The sequence below is a fragment of the Haemaphysalis longicornis genome, unplaced genomic scaffold (assembly GCF_048455015.1).
Source record: "Haemaphysalis longicornis isolate Haplotype H1 unplaced genomic scaffold, Haemaphysalis longicornis Haplotype H1 scaffold_136, whole genome shotgun sequence".
Classification (NCBI taxonomy): domain Eukaryota; kingdom Metazoa; phylum Arthropoda; class Arachnida; order Ixodida; family Ixodidae; genus Haemaphysalis; species Haemaphysalis longicornis.
Window position 1 is genome coordinate 557,806 of NW_027526241.1, and position 22,901 is coordinate 580,706.

General features: G+C 49.4%; 1 protein-coding gene across 1 annotated transcript in view; it reads right to left on the minus strand.

The window, feature by feature from the left end:
- The window catches only part of LOC144164732 (sodium-dependent proline transporter-like), a 109,593-nt gene that overhangs the window by 58,217 nt on the left and 28,475 nt on the right, over window positions 1-22,901 (minus strand). The window contains exon 4 of the mRNA XM_077695024.1: window positions 15,541-15,779. Coding sequence (XP_077551150.1) covers window positions 15,541-15,779 — 239 coding nt within the window. The remainder of the gene's footprint in view (window positions 1-15,540; window positions 15,780-22,901) is intronic.

The following is a 22,901-nucleotide window of genomic DNA, read 5'->3' on the forward strand; positions in this document are numbered from 1 at the left end:
TCAGCACACCTTGGAAGGCACTGCACCATGACCGGCAATACTTCCCCTTTAGAACTTTGAAAATATAGCCGTGCAGCTGGGTGAGCAAATTTTTTAGCATTTTAGTCAGGTTGTCAAAGTCTTTAATAATGCAACGAAGTTGCAATGCACTCATTTTTTATAGACAAGAATTTTGCCGGGTTGGCCATTTTCTGGCGACCGATGCACCACCTGGCGAGCATTTCTTGGGGACTGCGGGGCCAACAGACGACGCCGCAGTCACACACACTGTTGGGCCGTACCGTGCGTGGTTATCAGACGTCCCAGCAGCATGGAAAATCGGTAAGTGTCATTTATTCGGTATGTTAGCAGCGTGAAGTTTACCAGCGCCTAAAAGGGGACGTTTGAAGCGTTGGACAGCTATCAGCTTTGCCCATTAATTACGTTCTCAACCCACTAAGCTAGCGTGCCCCCCTACGCGCGCTTTGTCCTGATGGGGGTTGCCTGTGAGGCTACATTTCGCCGTACCAGCAGGTGGTACACCCGACCTTTTATCACCAATTGATATTTATTTTTTCTTCATTCAGGGCAGGTTGCAGTCATTGCCTTTACTTGGCAATGTACGGAAGCTATCCGTCTGAGCGTCATTATGCCATTGTTGGCTGCACCAACAATCCGCGTAAGCTCAAAGTGCTCATACAAGAAACGTGTGAATTGCACCACAGCAAAGAAAGTGTCGGCGTGTGGGGAGTCTATTTGCTGCACAAATTTCCTGCAGCCCTCTAGTCCCGCCGCGAATGGGTCGTTGTGCTGAAGCAGAAAGACTTCAAAAGTAGCAAATTTGTGAGAGTAAATACCGTCGTACTCTACTTTGGGAGCACTGTTTGTTCACCCTCATGCTAAACACTTATTGCACGTTTAAAGAGGTTTTGCATTTTAGCGATTTACCGAAACGAGCGGGCATGCTTCGCCACCGCGACACTCCTAATTCGCTTTCAGCTCGCCGTTTTCGCGTACCCTAGCTGCAGCAAAGGTGTAGGGTTGATTTTTACCACTTTCCCGTCGATGAAATGAACAGAGAATACCTCCAGAGCACAGACACATGCGATAAGGATTTAGCATGACAGTGAATAAACAGTGCTTACAAAGCAGCGTAGGACAGTACCTTCTCTCACAAAGTTGCTAGGTTCGAACACTTTCCGATTCAGCACGACGACCCATTCACGGCGGCTCTCGAGGGATGCAGGAAATTTGTGAAGTGAATAGACTCCACACATGCAGACACTTCTTTTGTCGTGGTGCACTTAACACGTTTCTTGTGTGAGCACTTTGCGCTTATGCCGATAGTTGGTTCATCGAACAACGGCGTAATGACGCCCGGACGGGTGGCTGCTGTGCATTGCCAAGTTAAGTCAATGACGGAAACCTGCCCACAATGAAGAAAATAAACGTCAATTGGTGATAAAACGTTGGGCATTCGTCCTGCTGGCACAGCAAAACATATCCTCACAGGCAACCCCCATCACGACAGAACACGTAGGGTGCACGCTTGCCGCCTTAGCGGGTTGAGAACGGAATTAATCATGGGCAAAGCTGGCTGCTCCCCGTCGCTTTAAACGTTCCCCTTAAGCACTGTTAAAGTTCACGCTGTTGACATACCGAATAAGTGACACCGAGTTTCGATGCCGCTGGGACGTCTGATAACCAAGGACGCCACAGCGCAACAGGGTGTGATTGCGCTATCGTCTGCTCGCCCCGTAGTCCCCAAGAAATGCCCAGAAGCTGGCTCATTAATTACAAAATGGCGGGGTCCAGTTCAGAGAAAATTCTTGTGTATATGCTTTGCTAATTTGTTCTGCTTGTATCATTTTTCTAGGGTCGTTGGGGCAGTTGGACTCCAGTGACTACTAGGCTTTCCAGTGGACTCCGGTGACGATTCACAGCATGTGTTGCCTCACATTGCAGTGCGATGCATTTGCTTGTGCAATAAATCATTATCTCCAGCATATTTTGCATACTTGTGTCATAACGAGGAGGCTTGGGCAGTACTGGTTTTAGATTAATGCTACACATAAAGGCTGTACCCAGTGGAGATTCCAGGGGTACAGAAAGTGACATACCTTGGCAAAGAGTCAATTGCACAAATACCTCGGGGATGGCAGTATCAAGCCCAGGCCCCTCCTTTCTCTAACACCCTGTGCATAACACCTAGCAAAAAAAGCATGGCTAGAAAGTAGTCCTCAAATTGTCCTGACGTCGTACAGTAGTCCTGCGAATGTACTGTAATCATCCTTGGCTGCATCTTGATGTTCTGAGGATGTGCTGAGGCCGGACAATATGACCTTTTCAGTACCAATTGAGTATCAGAAGAGGACATACTGAGGACATCATGATGTCCTCAATAGAACGTCCTCGGGATGTGCTCAGGATGTGTTTGTGTTGTCTGGGGTTTGAACGATTCCCGAACTCCCCCTCTCGCCGGGACGCGAACGCGCGCCCTGCGCGGGGGTCCGTTCGGGGAGACGCTTCCAGGACGCCAAAGGCGTTGGCCGAAGGTATGTGACGCTTTCTTTACCAGCCGGCTGCAACTCTGTTGCGCCGGCGAAAGCCCACCAGCCCTCCCGGCTGCCGGCCCGTGCCTTAGGCTGCTCTTGTTGTCCCTACGCTTGCATATAGTAGGGTCGTACCTAACACTCGACGATCACGCCGTGCGGTACGCGCCTGTGAGCGAACGGGCCGCGTCTCCCTCGCTGCTGCGAGCCAATCTGGCCAGCACGGCGATGCGAGCGCGCGCAACGGTTGCGCTGCGCCCCGGATTTTGCCCTGACCGAAGAGCCCACTGGCTCTGCGCCGACGACGCGCACACTTGCGCGTGGCGCCCCATCGCCCCTTTCACCTAAGGGAAGTACGCACCTGTATTGTAAATCATGCAACCGGGACGTTGGTGTAGAATGTACCCTAGGCATATTCCTTTGTCGCCCCTTTTCTCCACCTGCCCAATAGAGGCGGTGTCAGTACCGCGAGCGTGCTCAGTTAGCTCGAACCCACAGTGGTTCCTCGCAGTGTGCATTAGTGCCTGCCTTGTGCAATGCTAGGGTTATGCGTATTGTGAGGTAGAGAGACCCCAAATGCCAGGGTGCCTTTCTAGAATTCGTAAAATGTAACGTGCTTATTACTTGAATCCATTCCAGACAGAAATCGCTAGAAGGAGCAGACAGAGGTAACTGTGCCGACGCATAGAATGTTAAACTTAATGGAAATTAAGGATATTAAAGTAAAAATATTACTCTCCGTATATTGAAGTGAAAGTTCTTCAGGCAGACCACTGAGTTATTTTTACTGTCGGTATGAAGCTGAATTTTTCTGCAGTTTAAATGTGCCCTTCCAAATCCCTTCCAAACACCGTCCCATTTTCATTCCCCAAGACAAAGAAATGCGCTGTGTGCGGTAGGATACATTGATACAGCGTAGAGGTAAGAAAGCCACGCTCGGAAGTTTAGCTTATACCCCTGCCACACGGCGAGGTTAATGTCATTTCCATCGAATGTCATTCGTTCAAAATGACATTATTTTGGTGCCACACGAGAAAATGTAATGGCATTTCATCAAAATGGCATTAGGGACCGAATGAGCCAGCAAATGTGTTTTCTCGACACCACAGACTCAATAGGAATGCCCGCCCACAACAGATTACTAAAGCGTTAGTAGCGTTATGATATATCTTTACATGCGTATAATTTTTAGCAGTTTATTTATTCATATCAAACAAGGCGAGTAGAGTTGTAGAAAATAAAACTACTATTCTCGCTATCAGGCCAGCCTCAGCTGGTGTGGTGGGCGTCAGCGGCCATGTTTGTCTATATGATGTTTAACCGTGCTCAATAAGTTTCTGTAACTCTGCTTAAAGTGCATTCAAAATTGCAGTAAACGTTTTTCAGCTCTTTCCGCTCAGTTTTCGCAAATACTAAAGCGCTTAGTAAAATATTTTCTATAGGCAAGTTTTTAGCCATCGCAACTGCCATCATTTACATATGACATTAATTTGGGCCGTGCGCGTCAAGAAAACGGCATTAAGTCGAACGAATAACATTCGATGGGAATAACGTTAAATTTGCCGTGTGGCGAGGGTATTAGTCTTTGAAAGAAGGACATCTTTTTTTTTTATTTATTTTCTTTTTGCTTATCCTACATTTCCTTTTACATCTCTGCTTGCGTGATCTTTCCTTATAGTGATTTTGTTTTTATTTCCGTTGTCTTAATGCATTTACCTCTACCAGCCAGCGGTTCCTTTGCGGCGTGCGGGACGATAAACACCCAACTTTGCGGGGGTGGGGCCGGAGGGGGAGGGTTTCACTCACGGAGCACAATGTAGAAGGCGCGGCGAATTTACCCAGCGTTCATCACGCCAAGGTGCCTGCCGGCCGTCGGGTGCGTCGGCGGTACGGCTTTGTCGTCTGCTTTAGCGACAGTTGTTTTGGGCCTGTTTTGGCGCAGCTTTGCGTCCAATGCGCGCTTCATTCGCACGCCTTGATTAACTTGTTCGACAGCATCTCCTGGGTTGCCTGGACCCGATGAAATTAAGTGGTCGTACAGCAAAGATACGCTAAGGATTGGTTTGCGGGCCGGGATTCGCCTTCTTAGACGCGGGGACGTTATATGGGGGCGCAGGAAATGAATCTAGGTTTTCATTCAGACCACGAAAAGCACCCTCCTAGCCCTCTTTTCAAGTCGCCAAATTCGTGTTTGCCAGAAAAAAAGACAGCATGCGAATAGGCAAGAATAAAACAACATCTGGGTCAGGTCATGTCAGTATTCATTTCGTACTGTTATCTGACATTCTTGGCTAGCACCACGGAGTAAGATACTACAATCTTCGCTTCGGTCATATTAGAGAACGCTCGTGTCCGAGCATGGCTGAAGCATGCCGTCATCGGAGCTATATTTTCTTTCGTGCGGCAGAATAAAGCGTGCTTCGGCGTCCTGGTTGTTTTTACACTGCTTGATTGCTGCTACCTGACACAGCTTTTTGGGGGCGGTATGTGATGCCATCTGTTAAGCAAAAAAGTGCGAATCTGAGTTGGCGCCGCACTGCTGAACCTTCTTAAACCCTACAATCGATCATAAACAAGGGTAGAAATGCGCCCGCGTTTGCAGATTGAAGGTAAGTAAACAAGTAACACTACTATTGTGGCATTGACACTACATATCAACAGCACATGGCCAAACCATTTATCGTCAGCTGGTGACCCTTATTTCTTTTTTTCTGTTCAGTTCTCATTCGGGTTCAGCGTGCAAAAAGAAACGGTTCATGCAAAACATACCGGTTATATTCCGGTTCGCACTTCGGGGTTCAGTTCCGATTCGACCCCCTGTTCAAAAATGGTAAAAACCTGCCTGTACGACGGCCTACGGGCGCGTGTAGCCTCAACCATGTTTGTTTTGGAATAGTTGCACGTGATGAGCATAGACGGAAGTAAAAAAAAAACAGTTTTGCGGAAAAGCACCAGCGTCTACAGGCAGCTCAAGCTGTAACGTTGCATATACGCAACAAGGTGCGGGAAAATTTAAAAATATATATAGTTTTTCATTTACCAAGGTAAATATAATCCAACGTGTACTCAACTAAACTAACGTTGATACTCTCGCTACTTTGTTTCCCGCCAAATATGCCTAAGGTTTCTTTCGCGCTGAAGAATACTGACGTGCACGAGCCACGCCAGCAGGTTTGGTTGTTTCGAACGCTCTTTCCTGTGTATACTCGCCGTGTTCAAGCATTCTTTTACCCCGTGTTGATTCCTTGAGCCGTCATCCACCTGTTGGTCGCCACGTCGGATTCCGACCCAAACAAGTTTACTAATGCTTTCAAAGCAAAGCTTTACTAGCCTCGTCGAGCGGTTTCGCCGTCGCTGGCAATTTGACCTTCATTTGACGGCAGCTGTGCCGTACCCATGGCCACACATCTCGTAACTTGACAGGCCGACCTCCGCCGACGGCTGCATTCGCCTCCGCCGCTGACGCTGCCGGCCTGGCGCATTTAGAGTTCCTGTATATAGCTCCCCTAAGGGATATACAGGAACTCTAGGCGCATGCGCTCTCCGCAGCGGCTTCGTGCCTGACCACGTCACTTTCCGCGTGCATGTGAGCTTGGCCATGTATGCGGGCGAGGCCGGGCCGCCTTCTTTGCGCGTTGCGCGGGATCTGGAGACTTTGAGCCACCGTCGGCAAGCGGCGTCTGACCACACCGCGGATATCGCCGGGCGAGCCTTTCGGCTCGGAAAACGTCGGAAGCGGGACCAAAACCACAGACAAAGGCAGGCTTTGTACGGATAGTATAATAACTACAGCTGAATCATAGATTAACCAATTGAGTGCAACCAGGAGTTAACCAGGCTGAACCAAGCTTTCGCTTTGCATATCCAGGGTGGGCTGAGCTAAGCCGCAGCCATTTTTTTGTGTTACAAATGTGCATGCAATCACTTCCGACGTACAAAAAATTAAACCCAGTTCCACCCACTGTTAAATCTGCTGAAACGGGGGAGATGGGGTTCTCTTGCGTCGGCTCAAACATTACAGGGTTTTAGCAGTTCGTATGTTCCGTGTTGTACGTGGTTACCGTGTTTACCGGGACCCGTCTGGGCACTTGCGCATTCGACGCGGTAGGATTTGTTCCGCGGGCAGGCCCTTCTTCTTCTTCTTAGGTGGTTCGATGGAAAAGGAAAAGAAATGGACTGGGGATATAATTGAGCCCAGCTGGGGGCTCACCGGCATACAACCCAGTCCGGGGGGTAGGGAATATAGAAGGGGATGAATAGGGTAGAATATAATAGGGTAGAATAGAATAGGGTAGAGAAAAAGGAGATAGGTAAAGAGAAAAGTTGAGGCGCCGCGAGGAAAAGAAGCGTTGCCACAGTCACTGGGGGCCACCGAGCACAGTACACACCACAAACACAGGTCCTGGCGTCATGCTGCGTCCGGGAGAAGTTCTCGACGGGAGCGGTGGAGCGTAGAGGCGAGGCTGTGCTGCGATGAGTCGTGCGCGGAGGTCCGAAGTGAGGGGAGTTTGCTGGGTGATGTTCGTGGTAGACGAGCGGTTACTGGCGAGCGGGAGCAGGCGCTCGACGGCCCCACGCAGCAGAGCGCGCGACGCCCGAACGAAACACCCATGGCTCGCGACGCGTGGCCGGCATAATCGCGATACCGCCCCGGCCTCGCAGGAGCGAACGAAAAACACGTCCGCACCCCACGACGACCGAGGCCAAACTCCATCAGGCCCTCACCTCGCTCGTTCATTCGTCATGGTAGGGTGCGTCTCCTCGCCCTTCCGCGCACGCAGGTGAACTCGGGTCCCGGTAATCACGGTAACTACGTAAACGACTGAACAGACGGACTGCTAACGGGGCTCCCGCCCGAAAAGGGCAGCGCCCTCTCCCCGCGAATTCTATGTTTCCCGCAAAGAAATCGGCACCTAAACAGCAGCGCCGGGATTCTCCTTTCCCTGACACCACTTTCATCGCAGCCTCCACTCAAATAAGCTATGTAATTAGGAAACGGGAGAATGGTCATGCGACCCACTGGCTCGGTTCCCGCACTAGAAACTACGGCGTATTATAGGCAGCTGCTCGATTGGCTGGGGCCAGCTAAAGCAAATGCAAGCTAGGCAGGGCTTATAAGCTTGCAGAACGAGCTATTTGCGCCTCAATTTAGTGCACATTCTCTTTATAGCAGGGTTTGTAGTTGGGCAAGTTGGTACATAACTTTAACAAAACATCGCGAAGCACGGGACAAAGGAAAGATGAAGACAACACAAGCGCTGTGTTGTCTTCACCTTCCCTTTGTCCCGTGCTTCGCGCTGTTTTGTTAAACTCTTTATAGCAGTAAGAGATGGTGCGGAGAACAAGGAGAGATACGAACGAACACGCAAAGCTAGAAGCATCAGTGCATACAGCGCACCCTTTCACGGCCGACTCAAATGCACTGGTGAGTATAAGTATTGTTGAATAAGGCGGACTTAGCCATGCATAGCTGCCGGCAATTGCTCCGCCTAATCGTCCCCAATACCATATCAAAACTCTCAAAGTCATCACACCTCACTTAGTCCTAAAATAACAGACACACAATGTCACCACACCTCACTTAGTCCTGTGGACTGCAAGAATACGAGTAGGAGATGAGACACCTCTCTTCGCACAATCCAGTGGTCCCTAGAAAAAATAATGTCCTCCGATGTAGCATGGGGCACTCCTAACTTCTGGAGATCACGAAAAAAGTTCGTCCGCTCAGGGTTGGTTTTGGAGCAGTTCATAATGAAGTGATCAATGCCACCAGTCACACTGCACGAGGGGCACAAAGGGGATGAAACAATGTTGATTTTATGTAGCCAAGCTGGTGTACGGGCTGAGTCTGTTCTTACTCGGTGGAGCAGACAGGCTTCGGCGACCGTTCGCGAGCACTTTAGGCAGCTGTGGCGACCAGTACATCAACCAGTCAAATGCACTGGCGTCAGGATTGTCTGACACGACTCTGGCTAACTGGCATAAGTGGCATCGCCACTTACGTGGCCCAATCCGTCGAGCATGCCCAAATTTTCACGAACGATTACTTCCAATTGTGACAAAAGCAAGCCAACTTCAATCCGGTCTGAAACAGAGCAAGTGTGGATAGCGGCCTCTTAGCGGTATTGTAGCGTCATGTGTGAAAGGACACGGCAAACCAAAACACGTTACGCGCTCCGCAGGAGACCTAAATTTTACCTGGATACTTCATGGCTGACGCCCCGAAATACACGATCTAAAGTCAAAGTCAGAAGATTTTACTATAAAAAGAATGTTGGGTACATGGTTAGGATATACAGAAGGAGGTCCTAAAGTCACAGGCTGCAACGGGACCTCCTATAAAGATTGACGTACGTGATTTTACAAAGTTTAGCAAACAGGAGATTCGATGAAAAGGTTGTTTTTAGCATAAATATCTAGACAGTACGTTATTATTAGCAAGACTGTAGATGTTCAGCTCCATAAAATACTAGTGAACACAAATATAAATATAATAAAAACAGATTTAGTCAAGAATTAGAATTTGGTTTAAAATGTTTGATTTCTCATTGAATAAATCATCGTTTTCTGTCGGACACGCGCTAGGAGCACTATGAAACACCAAATCTTTCGAGTAAAAGAAACTTGTATCTTGTCTGCATGGACCCTTTAAAGCCTCACCCGGCCTCGAAAAAGGCAGAAGAAAAAAATCCCGGGCCATCTCCATTAACCTGGAACCTGGGGAGGGGCGAAGCCTGCGGTGTACAAGTGTATTCTTAGCGCCTTGGCGTTTTTGCCCACGGACATGATACGGCTGGGGACTAAAGGCATACAGCTTTACTGTAAAAGTATCGTGTCTTTGAAGCACGAAGCGTGAGTGTCCCGGCGTTTTCTTTCAGTACGCGTTTTTGCCCACGGGGGTGAAATGTTCGAGCGCGAGGCGTTGGAAAACGAGTGTCCCGGTGTTTTAGTACCGTGACTACATGAGACGACGACGACGACAGAAAACGCCGAAAGCACGAGCCCCTAAGCGGCTTCGCCCCTACAAAACGGCAGCGAGCTACCACGTGACTTTTCGTATCGCCAATGGCGGCCGGCGCTGGCCGGCGAAAAGGAAAATGGCAAAACACGGACGAGGGAAGGAGGGTGGGTGAGGGGAAAGGTGCGAGATCACAGATTGGCGCTACCTTAGTTATGTTAGGGGTTGACGTTGCGCTAGTTGGGTACACATAATTCGCACTAAAAAACAGCGCAGACATGAGGACGGAAGAACTAGAGCGCTCTAGTTTGTCACTTCTTCCGTCCTCGTCTATGCGCTGTTTTTTAGTGCAGAGCACTTTAGGCGCTCGCCTTGTCGTCCTAGCTCGCTGCTCGACCCAGTATATTTAGCACCAAGGCGGCGTCCCGGGGTAACGCTGTTGTTCGCGGCGTACCCCAGAGGCTTCGAAAGCCAAGCGGCTTATGTAGTCATAAGCGTTCGAAACTCGTGAAACACTGGCGCTTGTCATACATCTTCCCGTTGTTTAGCGCAAAGAAAACTATAGGTTCATTTGAGGAAAAATATACGTAATTAACCGGCAGCGCCGGCGTTCCTTTGGTTAAGGACGCCCGGTGGGTTGGATTTTACGATAATAAACGCAAATTGTGGCAGTGCAACGCCGCCACGTGCGGGGAGAAAAGCACAGAGAACACAACTACCGCTGGCGCAGTTTCAGGCAGGAGGCGCGCGAGCACTGCGATGGCGGGAAACTTGAATTGCATTGGGTGGTAGCAGTAAGCGGATAACGGCGGTACAGCCCATTATGGCGAATCACTGCTCTGCACTTCCGACAGCTTTCACATTGAGTGGAACGGCTTTAATTTTTTTAGGGCGAATAGACAGTTTTAGCATATCGTTACGGTGTTTACGTTACCGTTTACCGTGTTACCGGAAGCCGGAGTTTCCGTTTACTGGTGAAAACGGTAAAACGCGTTTGCGGTTCGCGTATTCTGGCTTACCGGCCGCCGCGGGACACACAGCGACATCTAATGCATTAGTATCAAAACAAATCACGCATAATTTTGTTCTCATGCACAGCTATCTGCTTTTGTTTAAGGTAGCTCAAATGTTTCACGTTTCTGGTGAAGCGTTCACAATAACATTATTTGTTTTGAGAATACTGTAGTCATTACTTGTATTCGCCGCGAGCTCGACATGTAGGTGGCGACAGCGTCGCGCTGCTAGTGTGGATGCTCCGCTGAGCGGCCCGTAAGAATGCACACTGTGGGCGTGCTTCGTGCCTTTTTCCCGCCGTATGTGCGCACGAAAGGTGCAAACAAGAGTGGTATGCTGTAGTTCGGTTCCTCAACGTTCAGTGTATAGCATGGAAGCGGCAGTCAGTTTTCATTACTACGCCAAAAAAAGCGACGACTCATCGGGAATCTCAGAATGGCCGTAATTGTGACAATGAACTTGTACGCTGCGGCTCGTAGCAAGCTCGATCTTTCCAGACTATGGATTTGAGTCTTCAATAAAAGCATCAATAGAAACAAATCAGGAAGCCTAGATCTCTGAAATTAGGTTTACAACGGCAATCTCAATCGCTTTCACTGGTAGCATGACGCATTCTTGCATTTGTGGGATGCTCTGAAATGGTAACACTACTTAACTGCCCCGAAATTCTTTCTAAGAGCTTACGATATTTTTGTGTGTCCAAAAGGCAACATAAAATTACCGAATTTTGATCAGCGCAGAGATATAAATGTAACCGCTCTAACGGGTCTTTTAAATGAAATTTTGGCAACTCTGAAAGAAGGTTTGATGAATAACGGTTTCGGATCACTTATTTACGGCTTTCGTCGCAAGTGATCTTGCGAATTGAATTGTCAACGCACGCAGTACAATCAACATCTCATGTTTAGCTAAGTTTTCGCAAAGTGACAAGCAGGTTTACAGTGTGCAAACCAAGCTTCTGCGACGGTGAGCCCAAATTTTCTGTTACGGCTGCTCTGTTGACCATTTGCGTTCCTTTGAAAATCTAACAGGTGCCTGCAACAGCGAGATGTGTTTGCATTCTTGCGTATAAGGTCGCTTACGTACCCTAAAGATGGCAATAAATGAAGTTGCGCTGTTGCAGATGTAGTAAAACATTTGTTTTATTTCTCTTTGCAAATCAGCGGAACGGGTTCCCGGTAACTACTTTGTTTTGTAAACTAAATATCGCCTTTGTCATTTCGTTTTTTTTTTCGGGAAGGGGGAGGGGGGGGGGGGGGGTCCTGCCAACGTTGCAAGAGCAGCGAGAAGAGAACGCATGTAACACGCGCGAAAAGCCAAACTATGGTTATCAGCATTACTTACAATCGAAACTACACTAGGCGTGGTGTTCTGTAGCGGTGAAAAAGCAGTACACGTATTTTCAAAACTTGATTTACCCCCCTTTGGTCCGAGATTGTACAGGAATTGTTGGACGCCTTTTTCAAAATTTATTGAAAGCAAGCATTGTGGGAAAAAAAAAAAAACCAGCGAGTCACGGCAAACACCCCACACACATGTGGACGATAACGTGCATTATATATTACGCGTTTTCTCCTCGTTCTTTAAACTTAGGTCCACCTTAAGAGGTGAAGACGTGACCAAATTGGGCATTTGGTTATGCTGAGTGAGACACGTTTCTGGACAAGGTGATTCATGTCGGATTTGAAAATTATATGAAAATGACACACGAAATGCCACATGACTGACGCAAACTCACAACTGCTTAATTTTACCGAAAAATCCCCCCTAAATACTCTAGCGCATCCACAGAAACGTATTTTAAATAATACGTAAAATTAGCAACTCGATACAGTTTAATAAATCTTTATTCCTCCTCCTGAGTATAACCAACGACTGTCCAAAAATAGTATTTATTTTAGAAAAGGTACGGGAATGACACGATCACACAGGCGCTTGCGGGTGTAAAATACGTGTCGGTAATGTATGGGCGATAGCGCACGGGTCGTGTGCAGTGTAAATGTTTGTTTGTTTGTTCTTTCTATAAGGACACAAAGCAATTTTACAAGGGTGTGGAATTTGCACGCGTATGCACAGGTCTTGTCGCTTCTTACCCGTTTCGCGTACTAAACTTTTATCCTTTCAATAATCACCACGCCACCTTCAAAAAGCACCCTTTGACGTTCCCGAAACGGCAGACGACTGCACTCAACAATACGTAAAGTGCAATGTGTGGAAGCAATGTTTATAACACGTTTCACACTCAAGCGGTGACCACAGCGAAGATGTTTCGTGGAATTAAACCAGCGCGTTAACCAGCAAAGGCCGCTGATTATTGCGTTTCTAGAGGAAATGCGCACGCAGAGGTAACTATGTCATTGCTTACTGCCAAACGAGCACACATATTGGTTGTTTTGTCATGTGCAGCACGCGTCTTGCGCCGCACGCAAAGTGAAAAAGCAGACGACGCGAGAGCGCCATCCACACTAGGAGCGGTTCGTCCCGCCGCCGCCAGGGGCCGACTGTGTTCGCGCTCGGGGCGAATAGCTTTAAAAAAGAAAAGTGATTTCGGCGGCGCCATCTACTGAGTACAGTGGGAATCAAGGTAAACTACAACTTACGTCTGCGCTAAATATTTCGGCATGAAATGGGTAAGATATGTTGAAATAATAACTCAATAACCTACACTACCTTGCCCGGCACAATTTTGAAGACGTAGAAGCAAGCGCTTTGCGTGCGCAGTAACTTATCTGAACTATTTGAGGCGGGCGAGGCTTAGCACGAGTAGGGGCGGCCATTTTGCTCACCCATCCGGAAAAAAATAGTTGTTTGTCGTACTCCTGAGCACCGTTTAACGAGACAAATGTAATAAACAACATCAACTAAGAATACTTTTACCGGCTGTACCGAGCATCAAGCGCCGAGCGCACTGCGTTTGCTGTAAAGAAGACGAGAAGGTACATTTCGCCTGCTCGGGAAGCGCCGGTAAGTCACCGTTCGCGGTAACCCGTCGCGCATGCGCAGTCGACTCCCACAAACCCGGTAAACGGCAGGTCTGGCAACCTGCTGCTACCCCAGCGTGACGAAAAGACTCGACCACTGATCTCCACCAGAGTTGCTGGATGGCGCTTCGAGCTTTCCGGCGCACGGCCGCCGGAAGTTCGAGCGCTCGTCCCTGAAGTCGGGCCGTTCCAGCATAGCGCATGCTACGCATGGGCTGGTTTCGCACGCATTTCGCCAAAAATGCCTGCTTGTTGCGCCGTAAACTGCACAAGCAGACCAGAGAAGTCGTCTGGGAAGACGTTCTACTTGGAAGTATTACAATATTCTGAACGATGTGCGTGATACGCAGCGAAACGCAAATGTCATATCAGTGTCGTTTTTAAGCTGGGGCTCTTGTTACGCAGATTCCCTCGCTCTAAGCCGGATTTATACCGGCGTTGGGTGGCAAACTTATACCCTAGTTACACGGCGAAAGTAACCGCAGTTAAGTTTAACCGTGGTTACTAAACTTTAACCGCGGTTATCGCCAACTGCGGTTTTGGATGTTGCACGCGAAATTGCAAGTTTGGTAACCGCAGTCACTTGTTATGAGCGCAACAAAAATAAATTACCACACTTTTAACTTCACGATAAAAAAAGAGAAGCAGTGTAGACAAAAAGAAATATCGTTAAAGCATTCGCTTCTGACACAAACGCAACGCACTCGTGCGCGGCCGGAAGAGGGGCTTCCCCAACAGCTCGCAACCGGCTTGGTTTGCTTAGGTCTGTTCGGTGTTGGGAACTTTCATCTTAGCATCGCGGTAGATATTTGACCACCGCTATCTCTACAACTGCGAATTACAATCCATAGCACAATTTTTCACCGCACTAACATTCATTTTCTCGAATGCGGAAGTTCTTTTCCGCGATCAGATTGATTTCGAAGAGCGGCGATGCGGTAAGCTGTTGCTGCCGTGGTCTGGGATGGTTCGGGCCGCAAGCAGTGCCGTGCGGGCAGGCGCGCCGGCGTGTTTACAGGCACGGCCGACGCGCGCGCCGATCGTTTCCGTGTGCTGAAAACGCTTCAAGATTGCCTGCTATATCCATTTCTGGCGGACGACGCGCGGAATTTACGAATTTAGCACGGCGTTTGTCGTAGTTGATCGGGCGGATCGGGAAACGAGCCGCTGCTGACGGGCAGTCGCGCTGATTGCGAGAGCGATGCAAAGAACGTAAGCGCGTCTTGGGGACAGCTTTTGGGCGCCTGCTATTTGAGAACCTTTGTCTCTTCCGAACGCCAGGTGATTTTTTTTTTTTCGCCTCCGCTGATGCGCCGCCACTTGCGTCCGAACTGAATTGTGCGATTTTGAGCACTGCGGCTGCAGAAAGTGCGGTTAGCGTGACCGAACTGAGGTGCCAAGCTCAGTTTGCGCTAACCATGGTTAGCGACGTAACCGCAGTTTCGTCTGTCGTGTAACGCAGCAAAGTGCGGGTTTTGTCTAACCGCGGTTTGCTTAACCGTGGTTAACTGTGCCCGTGTGCTCTCCATCCCCAGGCAGCAGGCTCTGCAGTTACCACTTTACTGACAACTGTTTTGACAGAACGGGCGCACGAACTCGGCTACAGCCTGTCGCCGTGCTCACGTTGTTTTCTTTCTAGCATAAATCCCTAGCCTAAATTTCTAGCATAAATCCCGTTACAGCTGCGTCGTCTCTCAAACCAAGACCCAAGTGACATTTTCGTTCTCCTTTGCAATTAAATTCTGCTTCATATTAACGTCGCATATTTCGGTATAGCATATGTTGCGATCTGAACGCAATGTGTATAGCCAAAATGCAATAAAGTGAGAGCAAATTGCCAAAATCCGCCAATCGGGACGCTTATCAGCGGTTGAAAAGCATAGCAGACGCCCGACTTCCGGGACGAGCCGTTGAACTTCCGGTGGCCGTGCGCGCGCCCGGCCGCGACAGCGGCGAAGCGCCATCCAGCAACTAAGTGGAGATCAGTGGACTCGACCTACAGCACACCGCTGTGAAAAACACGGGCTCAAGTTGAGCGAGCGCGAATGGCGCGCACCTCTTGATGGGCGTGTTGATGGGGTTGAAGGAGGCGAACACGAAGATGGCGCCCGTGGCGATTCCCAGCGAGCTGAGCACGTCCGAGGCGGCGCTGTGCCAGATGCGGACGTCGTAGAACGAGTTCATGTCCACCGACAGCATGCTGGTGATGCCTTTCAGGGCGCCGCGTTTGTTCACGCCGAAGAAGAAGAACATGCCCAGCACGACCAGCGGCGAAGGCGCCACCAAACGCAGCACCTGCCGGAGGAAGACCCAGTGCAGATTGCGGTATGGGGAGGAAAGCAGCTGCAGTAAAACGCATTGTCGGGGAAGTCGGTGCGCACTTGTTCCAAACGTTAGAGCGAGAAAAACACGACGGCACTGAAAAAGCGCTCGTGCCGTCGTTCTTTTGTGTCATTGCAATTGTTTGGAAAAGTTAATTAATGAAAAGTAATTCTTAGCACTGGGATTTTTAAGAAACGTAGCTGCACTTTTACATTTCTTATTCGTAAATCGTTCAAACTACCGCGATGGCGTCACGGTGATTTGCAGTGATTTGAGACCTCAAAATTGGGTATCCACACATTTCGTGGTTCATACCGACATATTGCTTGCTATAGCTATTGTTACTTGGCGGCAGGACACAGATGAGACGAACGATGCGATGGAGTGAAGCGATCTATTCACATTATGTACAGTGCGGCCATGACAGAGCTCGCGCAAGGTTCGCGCGAGGCACTTCGTCGTCGTCGTCGTCATCGTCGTTAGTTCAAGGAGCTGTCAGGCATTGTCCACCTTAGTCCCGTAACATCACCCCCCGGTTCGAGGACGACCGACCCGGTCGTGGCCGAGGCAACGCGAGGATTGCGATGAGGATGAGCGATGCAGTGGATATCTTCACAAGGTACAGTGAAGATGTGCCTGCCGCCACCGATGACGATGATGCACGTGATGATGCCTGGCCCCGCAAAAGCGATGTCTTGAAGACAGAAGCGGACCGTCGGAGGAACTCGAACCATGTCGGACGTGAGGGCTGGGGAAGCGGCTTCTGTTCTTTTGGTCTCGGCATGTAGCGGCTCGTCTTCATCGGCTGGTCACGGGCTGGGGTCACGGGGCGGGGGACGTGGTCGAATGCTCGTCGCAGTGGGCTGGGGCTGCCCGACACGGCCGACGTTTCCTCGACGATTCAGCCCGGGCCGAGACGATGCGATGTGGAGGCCAGGATGGGGATGACACCGCACACTCCACCAAAATGTTACGTGACGGCAGGACACAGATGAGACGAACGATGCGATGGAGTGAAGCGATCTATTCACATTATGTACAGTGCGGCCATGACAGAGCTCGCGCAAGGTTCGCGCGAGGCACTTCGTCGTCGTCGTCGTCATCGTCATCGTCGTTAGTTCAAGGAGCTGTCAGGCATTGTCCACCTTAGTCCCGTAACATCTCGTCGCTCGACTTGCGCTCCGGGTACTGGCAGGTACCTATGGCCGAGGCTGATCGCGCAAAGACGGCTTTCATAACACCTGACGGCCTGTATGAGTTTAATGTGATGCCGTTCGGCCTTTGTAATGCGCCTGCCACTTTCGAGCGCATGATGGACAGCATTTTGCGCAAACTAAAATGGAAAGTATGCATGTGCTACCTTGACGACATCGTCGTTTTTTCTCCGGATTTCGAGACGCATCTACGCCGATTAGAACAAGTTTTAACTTGTCTTGCCGACGCAAAGCTGCAGCTCAACATCAAGAAATGTCGCTTCGCCGCTCGCAAGCTCACTATTTTGGGCCACGTCGTTTCGAAGGATGGAGTTCTACCCGACACGTCTAAGCTGAAGGCAGTTGCGGAGTTCCCGAAGCCGACATCTATGAAGGCCCTCAGGAGCTTCCTCGGACTCTGTTCTTACTTTAGGCGCTTCGTCCGCAACTTTGCGACCATCGTTGCACCATTGACGCAGCTTCTGTCCGGTACCTCTAAAGACCTCACTTCGTGGTCCCCTGCTTGTGAAAACGCGTTCGCGACATTGCGGAAGCTTCTTACGTCGCCACCTATCCTGCGGCATTTCGACCCGAACGCCCCCACTGAGGTTCATACTGATGCCAGCGGCGTTGGTCTTGGGGCTGTGCTTGCTCAGCGAAAATCGGGCTTTGACGAGTACGTTGTCGCCTACGCTAGCCGTACCCTTACAAAAGCTGAGGCAAACTACTCCGTCACGGAAAAAGAGTGTTTGGCCATAGTTTGGGCACTAGATAAGTTCCGACCTTACTTGTACGGCCGCCCTTTCGACGTCGTCACAGACCATCATGCGCTATGCTGGTTGTCCACACTAAAAGATCCGTCTGGACGGCTAGCTCGCTGGGCTTTACGGCTACAAGAGTACGACATACGCGTCATATATCGGTCTGGCCGCAAACATTCCGACGCTGATGCCTTATCCCGTTCTCCAGTGTCACCAGAGAATGCCTGCATCCTGCCTGACGACGCTGTTGTGTCCCCTCTCTCTTTCACTGACATGCCCTCTGAACAACGCAAGGACCCATGGATTGCTTCGCTCATCTCCTTGCTCTCGGACGTCTCCCGTACTGAACAACCTCGGGCCCTGCGCAGACAAGCTATGCATTTCATGCTTCGTGACGGGTTGCTCTACCGGCGGAATTACCTCAACGAAGGGCGGAAGTGGCTGCTCGTAATACCTCGGCACCTTCGCATCGACATTTGCGCATCGCTTCATGCCGACCCAACGTGTGCCCACGCTGGCTTGTTAAAAACATACCACCGTGTCCGTCTCCGCTATTACTGGCGCGGCATGTACACCTTTGTGCGCAAGTACGTTCGGTCATGCACTACCTGCCAGCGTCGCAAGTCTTCGCCTTCCAGCTCGGTGGGTCCACTGCAGCCGCTTCCTTGCCCGCAGAAACCATTTGACCGTGTTGGTATAGACCTGTATGGACCTTTGCCCAACACAGTCTCCGGCAACCGATGGGTTATCGTCGCCGTCGATCACCTGACGCGCTATGCCGAAACTGCGGCTCTGCCTGCCGCCACAGCACGAGACGTCGCCTCTTTTATCATACGGCGCTTCATTCTGCGGCATGGGGCGCCTCGTGAGCTCCTCAGCGACAGGGGACGTGTGTTTCTGTCAGACGTCATTCGTGCCCTCCTCGCTGAGTGCCGTGTTGTCCATCGAACAAGTACAGCGTACCGTCCGCAGACAAACGGCCTCACTGAGCGCTTCAACCGCACCCTCGGCGACATGTTGTCGATGTACATCTCAGCGGATCACGACGACTGGGACCTTGTGCTGCCCTACGTGACTTATGCGTACAATACAGCCATTCAGGCCACAACAGGTTTCTCGCCCTTTTTCCTCCAGTATGGTCGCGAGCCGTCATGTACCCTTGATACGGTTGTCCCCTACCGACCGGATCGCTCCGAGTGCTCCCCAGCTTCTGAAGCTGCCAAGTACGCGGAAGAATGCCGCCAGCTTGCAAGGTCTTTTACGACTGAAGATCAGTTGCATCAAAAATCTCGGCACGACGACAGAGCTACCCACCCGACGTATTCTCCAGGATCTCTGGTGTGGCTGTGGATTCCCTCCACCACACCAGGATTGTGTACCAAGCTTCTTTCTCGGTTTCATGGACCCTACCGTGTCCTCGAACGGACGTCACCGGTGAACTACGTCATAGAGCCCATGACACCTTCCTCAGGCCTCCGTCGCCGTGGGAAAGAGACTGTTCATGTCCAGCGTTTGAAGCCGTATTATGATCCCCTAGTGTCGTGTGCCCCGTGACCCGCCAGGATGGCGCTTTATTCCCCGGGGGGTAGTTGTAATGAGGTAACGCGGGCTGCAATAATTAGGAACTGCGGACAATCCCCTGTAATGGCTATGTGCCATCGGACATCGCCATGTTGCTAGCAGACTACCAGCCGCTCGTGTGAACGAAGAAGAAGCTCGGTCTGCGCGGCTTTGGGTGTGACCGTTCGTCGGCTCTCTCGCTCTCTGTGGTTCTGGACCTCGGCGACCGTCTGCATCTACCAGCCAATAAACCCCCTTTCACTATGCAGTTTTTAGTAGATGTGTTTTAAACTGAAAAACAAAGCGCATTTGCCTTAGTAAGCTAGGTGAATGTGGTCTTGAAGAAACGTTTGTAGCTCAAGGGACAAGGGACTGAAAAATGCGTGCACTGCGGCGGCTGCGTTATTTGTCCGTTTGGTGCCTCGTCTTTTGCGTTGCATTCCTTGATACCGCGTGCAGCCCTGTCACCTTGGCCCTCTCTATTTTGCTTTGAGCCTCGTTGCCCTTGTATCGCAAGGAGCAGAGGCTTCGGAAGTGTTTTAAATGTTGCGGGGACTGAAGACAGTGGTGATGATAATACTAATGTTGCGGTCCTTTAAACCATAATGAGTTTCTTCTCGGCTTTGAAAATTATTTCCATCGAGGTCGCCCCTGGTTTTTTCCAGTGAATCTTGAAATACGCAAGTAACACATTTTAATCCAGTTCAAACTCTGCATAATGTAATAATCAAGACCTAATTGTTCGTACAGGGAAGAGCAATACGCCCCCTGGGTGTATTGCAATCGTTCTCCCGCGTTATGCAATCTACACCGGGAATAACGTTTACATGGAAATCATCTACTCCTTTTTACGGGAACGGTAAAACTCGAATGATACTACTATGTCAGAAGCAAGCTGTGAGGAGAACAGAAACCTTACGAGTGGGGAAATAACGATCAGCCTTCGATGTGTGACCTGTAGAAATGACCGTCGTTTTAAAATATTCCAGCCAGCTTTTATTTTCAATCTACACTCGCGCTATCGCGCCCCGACTAGAGAGGGCTGAGCCTCTTCTCCCTGATTCCTCCTTCTTTGCGGAGCCCCTAGACAGGAGCTGGTTCGCTTGGTGACACGAGAGCCCGATGCAAATTCAGTGAATTATTGCCGCATTATGAAATGTGCGCTACGTGGCACAAAACAAAAGCGTTCACCGACTTGCAAGCGTCATGGTCATTTAAACATTTTCATTCATGGTCGTTTAAGCGGTGATGTATCCACCTATGTCACGTGTGATCAAACTAGAACAACACGCCAGAAACATCGGATGAGACTTAATGAATTCTTATTCAAGACAAACCGCTTTGAGAACTCATTTTTTTTCCGTTGGCAATTACTTAATGCATGGAGTAAACTTGAGCCGAATCACTCCAGGATTAGCGAACACTGGCCGTGCTTATGCAATACTGAATGCAATATGCAATACTCAAGACAATTAAGGGCGAATACCCTGATGTTTGTTGGTCGTGTTTTCTTGGCGTTCACATACATCTGTTCTCAGTTGAATTACTTAGCTGTATTGTAATCTTTCTTATTAATCTTGTGTTACATGATGCATATGCCAATGTAGCAACCATTAATCAAGTCGTTGCATTTACTTTCTTCAAAGCCTTTTATTTATTTATTTATTTATTTATTTATTTATTTATTTATTTATTTATTTATTTATTTATTTATTTATTTATTTATTTATTTATTTATTTATTTATTTATTTATTTATTTATTTATTTATTTATTTATTTATTTATTTATTTATTTATTTATTTATTTATTTATTTATTTATTTATTTATTTATTTATTTATTTATTTACAGGTGCCCTCAGGGCCGTGGGTTTTAACATTCTTGAACAAATACAGCTTACACTGCATATCAATCAAATCAATCGTACAAAAAAGAGGAATTGCGCGAGAACACACCATAAAGAAGTTCAGAAATTCTCCGCACAAAGGGTCAATGACTACAATTAGAAACCAACAATACTTTTACACGAAAGATGAAACGAGCACAAGAGGAAATTTTTTATTCATTCTTGGCTGTTGGAGTGGTTTTCATAACCGATAACTGATCGGAAAGCCTCATTGTTCACGATAGTCGAAACAATAGTCGCTTTTGTTGACGCTTATGTTCTTATATCCTATTCCTGGGGCGCTACCAGAAGGCCCGAGTTCCACCTACTCCCGAGTTTCAAGCTGCTTGCGTTATGAAAGTAGTGATAGTGGAGCATACGATACACCTCGAGCGAAAACGCCGGAATCGGGCGCAGCACGCCTGGCATATTCAGCGCGTTGTATTGATACGTTGATAAAGTACGGCTTGTGCTATCGTCTGCATGCCGCCCCATCTCATATCGACCTGCAATACTCATTCCCCAGCATAAACTAGATAGCCACACTGCTCCTTTGAAATCCCCAGCCTGGCTGTTGGCCACGCCCGGCGCAGGGCGGCCCGTTTTTCTCGGTGTTCTGTTCCTCCAATGAATTATGTTTGCTACGCGAGTTGAGGGTGACACAGTGCAGCTCTGCGCAAGCACAAGCCAAGTAAACAAAGTGGTTCACTGTAGCCAACGGAACGCGCCCTGCTCCCAGCCATCAAATATGGCTTTTAGGTGTGGAGTACCTTAGGACCGGACGATGTCCGTCTGCGTCCGTGCATATAGCATTTACAATCGCAAAAAATCACACAGGCACCGGCAGGATTCCAGTCTCTGTCTGGTAGACCAGACAGAGTCAGTGTCAGTCGTCTTACCCATTGGGCTACGACCATGATGTAGTAGCCAATTGAAAGTCAAACGGTTTACTCCCTCGCCTGTAACGGTGCGGGGTACCCTGGACCTCCCAATGTCCGTCCGCGTCCATGCGTGCGCGCACCACGGTCAAGCGAAGTTCGATTTGAGCCGTGAGTTAGTTTCATTTAGCGAATAATCAAGGTGCAACTCACGGCTCAAATCGAATGACGGTCGGGGCGCAAATAGGATGTCACTCGGGGCGCAACTTGGATGTCATTTCGAGTCCCCGTACTCTGCACCCTCGCCATCATCCACGGTGTGGAGATGCTGCCATTTTAGATGCGAAGCATCTCATGCTCGGGGCTGTGTCCCTCCCTCTCTCGTTGTCGTTGTCCGCCGTCCGCACTCTACTGCGCATGCGCGTTTCTTCAGCCCCGTCAGCGTTTGGGCTGACGTCAGAGCAGTCCACTATAAAAAGAAATGGTTAGGCGGCGCCCGGTTTCGATCCCACGACTCTCTGGCCGCAACGGGAGATACGTGGCGTTCTTCCCACTGCGCTACAAACCGAGACGGGAGCATGCGCTACGAACGCGTCTTATGTCCTTAACTCATTCAAACTACGTCAAGAAGCTACTGATACAACGAAGGCACGCGAAGCTGAACGTCAACGGAAACGACGAACTGAAAGCTAATGGGAACTTCAGTCGACCCCATGGCTGCTTCGCATACTCCTCAGGGTTTCCCTCCGGGAAGATGGTGTATTTTTTTGTTAACGGTTTGGTTGAGTGTCCACGGCGGGCGCTTATCAGAAATCGT